Source organism: Sphaeramia orbicularis, chromosome 14, assembly GCF_902148855.1.
Source record: "Sphaeramia orbicularis chromosome 14, fSphaOr1.1, whole genome shotgun sequence".
NCBI lineage: Eukaryota > Metazoa > Chordata > Actinopteri > Kurtiformes > Apogonidae > Sphaeramia > Sphaeramia orbicularis.
Genome location: NC_043970.1, coordinates 54,593,104 through 54,598,103, shown reverse-complemented (window position 1 = coordinate 54,598,103; position 5,000 = coordinate 54,593,104). Strand labels below are relative to the sequence as shown.

At 39.8% G+C, this 5,000-nt stretch overlaps 1 protein-coding gene across 3 annotated transcripts in view; it reads left to right on the top strand.

The window, feature by feature from the left end:
* Window positions 1-5,000, top strand: part of ints2 (integrator complex subunit 2) — a 51,792-nt gene that overhangs the window by 904 nt on the left and 45,888 nt on the right. The window contains exons 2-7 of one of the 3 annotated variants that reach the window (XM_030154391.1): window positions 89-394; window positions 513-651; window positions 1,194-1,296; window positions 1,544-1,657; window positions 3,520-3,650; window positions 4,914-4,985. In XM_030154391.1, the coding sequence (XP_030010251.1) occupies window positions 102-394; window positions 513-651; window positions 1,194-1,296; window positions 1,544-1,657; window positions 3,520-3,650; window positions 4,914-4,985 (852 nt within the window). In that variant the 5' untranslated portion in view covers window positions 89-101. Of the gene's footprint in view, window positions 1-79; window positions 395-512; window positions 652-1,193; window positions 1,297-1,543; window positions 1,658-3,519; window positions 3,651-4,913; window positions 4,986-5,000 lie in introns of all 3 variants that reach the window. The other 2 variants (XM_030154393.1, XM_030154390.1) reach the window with 2 other exon arrangements.

The following is a 5,000-nucleotide window of genomic DNA, read 5'->3' as shown; positions in this document are numbered from 1 at the left end:
GACCGTATACAGTATTTTTTGCATGTGATGAATTGACTCCTCGTTTCAAAGGGTTTGTGTTTCTCCGTCTGTCATCCAGGTTTCAGTCCAACACATCAGACATGGCAGACAGTATGGGGCTGCAGTTTGTCAGCCCCTATGCTTTCGAGGCCATGCAGAAGGTGGACGTGGTGCGTTTAGCCGCTCTCAGTGACCCGGAGCTGAGGCTGCTGCTGCCCTGTCTGGTCCGGATGGCTCTTTGTGCTCCAGCAGACCAGAGCCAGACATGGGCTCAGGACAAGAAGCTCATCCTCCGCCTCCTCTCTGGAGTGGAAGCTGTCAACTCCATTGTTGCGCTGCTGTCTGTTGACTTTCATGCTTTGGAGCAGGATGCCCGGAAGGAGCAGCAGCTCAGGTATAACAGACAAACACGTGGAAACACGATTAACATTGTGGTGTGATAATATGTATGAATGGGCTTCATATTTGGAAAAAAAAAAAAAAATCACATGATATACCTGTGTTTTTTCCAGGCACAAAGCTGGTGGATCAAATGGAGAAAGTATTCTGGTGTCCCAGCTCCAGCATGGCCTGACCCTGGAGTTTGAACACAGCGATCCCCTCAGGAGACTCCGGCTGGCCCTCAGTGAACTGTTAGCCATTATGAATAAGGTACGACGCAGTACGACAGTTAATGATGACATCACTCAACGTTGGTTGGATGGAACTTTAAAGTATTACTCTAACTAAGAGTATTATTCTGAAGAACCTCATGACTGAAGATAGAAGGAAACAAGTTAAACTACTGCAAATTGAATAAGCACCTGCAGATTTCTTCACTAAGAATCACTGTGGATGAATTGTACCGACACTGATGCAAAATGAGGACATTCATTATTTCTTCATTTATCTTAATTTGAGATTTGCATGTCTTTTATAGATGTGAAAGAAGTATCTCACTGACATTTGAAAGACAATAAAATAAATCAAGGCATCAATGACTTTGTATTTAAGCTGAATTATAAATTGTAAGAGTCATCATTTGTCAGAAAAATGACTGAAAACTTCTAATTTCTTCATCACATCTCATGCTGTCATTACTGTGCATTTTCTGCCAAATTCTTTCACAGTGACAGATAAATTATAGGTGTCTTAGATCAGCTGTCTGGCTCTAATTTCAGATGATAAAGTCTGTCTGATTCCTATGTTTTAAGGTGGTGGATTCAAACGGAGAGTTTTTCTTAAAGTCTTCTGAACTGTTTGAGAGCCCCGTTTACCTGGAGGAGGTTGCAGATGTCCTCTGCATTTTACAAGCAGGTACAGAACGCCTACTAGTTGTGCAACCATTGGAATTTTAGCAGATCATACAAATAGGCTGTTTTACATTTCAATGGACTGTTCAGTTTTTGGTGCAGTTAGATAGAATTCTCATCTTGTGTCTGGATGTTCTTAGAAGAATCTGAAACTTAAATCTATAGTTTTTTAAATGGCAAACACAACATATAAAAGTGAAAGTAAAATGGTGTTTCTGCAGTTGACAAACTTTCTTCCTCTTCTTCCTCAGAGCTTCCGTCCCTGCTGCCCATTGTGGACGTGGCTGAGGCTCTGCTTCATGTTCGTAATGGTGACTGGTTTCTGTGTCTCCTGGTTGCCAATGTTCCCGACAGCTTCAATGAAGGTAATTTATCTGTCTCACAACACTGCACAAGCTGTCAGCTGATAATGAGAGAGAGAGTGACTGGTTAATTGCCAGTACTAGCGTCATATGGTTAGCAAGCGTATCTGCTGCAGCAGAAATAGATCTTACTAAAGCACCTTCTGTGTTCGCCTCCTTAGGATTATAGACGGGGAGGTATTGAGTTGGCATTATGTTTTCTTTGTGAGTTTAGTGGTTTCCCTTCAATCACTGACCATCCCATAGAGGTATACGTGTACGTGTTTGATTGAAGATGAGAGATAGTGTCCTCTTAGAAGCTGTTTTTTCTTTTGTCTCTGGTGCCTCCTTATCAAACAACTGCCTAGTGGTTCAGTCATTAGCTCATTTTTCTATCTTATGTTGCATCTGATGATAACAAATCCTTTGGCTTTGTTACTTAAAAATCCCCTATTTGACTGCATTGAAAGTGAACAAATTGATCAAAGGCCGAAGTGTTGGAAATGGCCTCGGCGGGTTCTGTCACATTAAACACATGCTGGTAAACAGAACCGAACCGAACTGTGTCGGCTCCGTGATGGCATGGGAAATAATCCAAGTGGCGCAGACTGAAGCTGAATATCATTTTAAACACACAATGTCAAAACCTCAGCCAACCATAAAGATTTTACATCTTAAACTGTCAGCTCTGGGAAATAAAGGTGACATGAGATTAGGCTGTCTGCTGATGAAACTGTATTCACAGCCAAATAAATGAGCCTGAAGTTCAGGGCATTTATGTAGAAACATGATTTGGTTGTGACAAGAAAAAAAAGAATATTTGTGAGTGAATGTATAAAATTAAAGTGTATATTTAAAGGGTCCATATGTAGTATTTCTACTTTGAAATATCAAAAATGACCTGAAATTTTCATCAGTTTTTAAAACACAGATGTGTGAAATTCTCCCAAAGATGTCAGCGTATTGGATTGTAGCGATACAAGGGGAATTTATTTTCACTGATGGACTGGGGGATTTATGTGACCACTAGAGGGAGTAGTGAGTCACTCTGCTGGCCCAGACCAAGTTGAGGCTGAGAACCAGAAAGAAACAACTGTCAGAGTCAAAGAAAAGAAGGGACAAAATAGAAACATTGGATGTTTTAACACAGCTGTGAATGTAAAGAATGGAGTTGAATGGTGAAATGTCAGCGTTTCTTCTACAACGGGTGAGTTTGATTCTGAGGTTTATGAGGGTATAGAGTTATTGTGGGATGTTCTTATTTTTGCTAAATTGTCGTTTGTTGATCCACAGTTCAGACTAAACTGTGACAGTTCTGAACTTGTTTGTTGGATTCCAAAAAGATCTTTAGTTCAGCTATTGACAACACAAACCGAACAGAAAACGGTTGATTTGTGGTTTTACTGTGGCTGTTTTCAGTCTGAAAACAGAGCTAAGCTAACAGAGCTATAATGTAACTATCAGCTGAAGCAGTGCATGAAGATTATACAACACAGTGTTATTTTGTCGACTGTTAAAGTAAGCATTTATGAGTTTAGCTTGAAGAAGAAAACTTGATGATACCGTAATACAGATATGTGGAAACAATGACTTTCATACTTTATTCAGTGACTGATACAGTCTGGATACATAGCGTGATTTGTTGGTGGTTTGGTCCTAGGTGTATTCAAAACAGACCCCAGGTGGTCAGAGTTTAGAATATCAATATTCATAGAATGCCTTTAAACATAATCAGATGCTACTTTAAATGCACTGACTGTATATTTATTGGAAATTAAATGTAAGCATGTTTCTAATGTGCAAATCTAACCTTCAGTATGTTCAGTAATAATGACTGGCTGTTATATTCCTGCTGTTTAACTCAATGTACATGTTCCTCTTTTTAGTCTGCAGGGGTCTGATCAAAAACGGCGAGCGTCAGGACGAGGAGAGCGTGGGTGGTCGGCGCAGAACCGAAGCCCTGAGGCAGCTCTGTCAGATGAACCCATCTCAGGCCCTGAACATCAGAGCAATGGTGGTCAGTTCAACCGCCGATACCATCTCAGAACTCCAAAATAAGACCCAGTCCTCCTAATCTATACAATGCCAACGTTAATGTACATCAAATTTCGAGGCCTATCTCAGCTGTTGATTTGTGTTTCTGGAGAAGCCTCCTGCTCATGTTAACCGTATTTATTTACCACAGTCTTTAGCAGCCTGTCACTTTGTTTCAGACAACTATATCTCAGTGCTTGTGCTCCAAGATGCTTGAATAAAAACCAATACTTGTAGAAATTGAAATATGAACATCACAAAATAGTGCTTTTCTCCTCTCAATTTATCATTTCAAACAGTATCACAGCATCTGTCATATAATATTCTGCCTTTCATTCCAAATTAATGGTAATAACATCACATTATAAAGGTTAGAAACTCATCTATTTTTTAAATTTTACTGGTTTTTGTGTACAGCGTAGAAGATTTTGTTGTGTTTCCTCTACTCACCGAGGGAGGCTCCAGCACATGGTCAGTTATTGAATCAGGCCCCAGGAGGCAGTAGAAATCTGAAAGATGCCTCAGCAGGAAGCAGGCTTTTCTGGACTTGGTTCTGTCCGGACAAAATAGCCTGGGAACTGATGTCATGTTGTGCTGAATTAAAAGTAATTCAAGGCTAATCTGCCACGGTCACTGATAGCTGCAGGTTTTCAGTTGGAAAACATGGAATACATGTTACATTAGCGTAGATTTAACCAGCTTATTTTTGACCAGAAATGATGAAACTTCCTTCAAAAGCTCACGTTGAAGGACGCGGTGATGATATGGAATCAGATAAGAACTAGAACTGAACAGAAATTTACCAGTGTGATTGTTGTAATCACTAAAACACGATTGTTAATCAGAGGCAGAATTTTCATTTCACATCACCCTGTTTTAATCATTTGATCTGATTCTTTATTAATAAATAATGATGCGATAGTTTAAGGAGTTAGTATGGCTGTTTTTGGATGTGTATCTGTATTCTGGTTTGGGACTGCAGTTTGGATACAGTTAGGAGCTAAATCTGGTACAACCATTTTGTCTCCTCAGAGATTAATTTTTTTTTTTTTCACAAAGTCTCTAAAATATTAACATGATCATCTAAAATCTGGGTTATCAGTTAAATGATGAGTATGACCTCAGAAGACAAAAAAGCCTGTTGAATAAGATTTCTGTTCCTGGACTGATTTTCATTGGCCTGATGGTGTTAATCTAACTCATCATGTGTTTGATTTATCTCATTAATTTTTTTGTGTTTCCTCAGGTGGAGGAGTGTCATCTACCTGGTCTGGGCGTGGCTCTGACTCTGGACTATAAACCGGATTCTGCAGACGAGGCCGTCAGTCCTCTG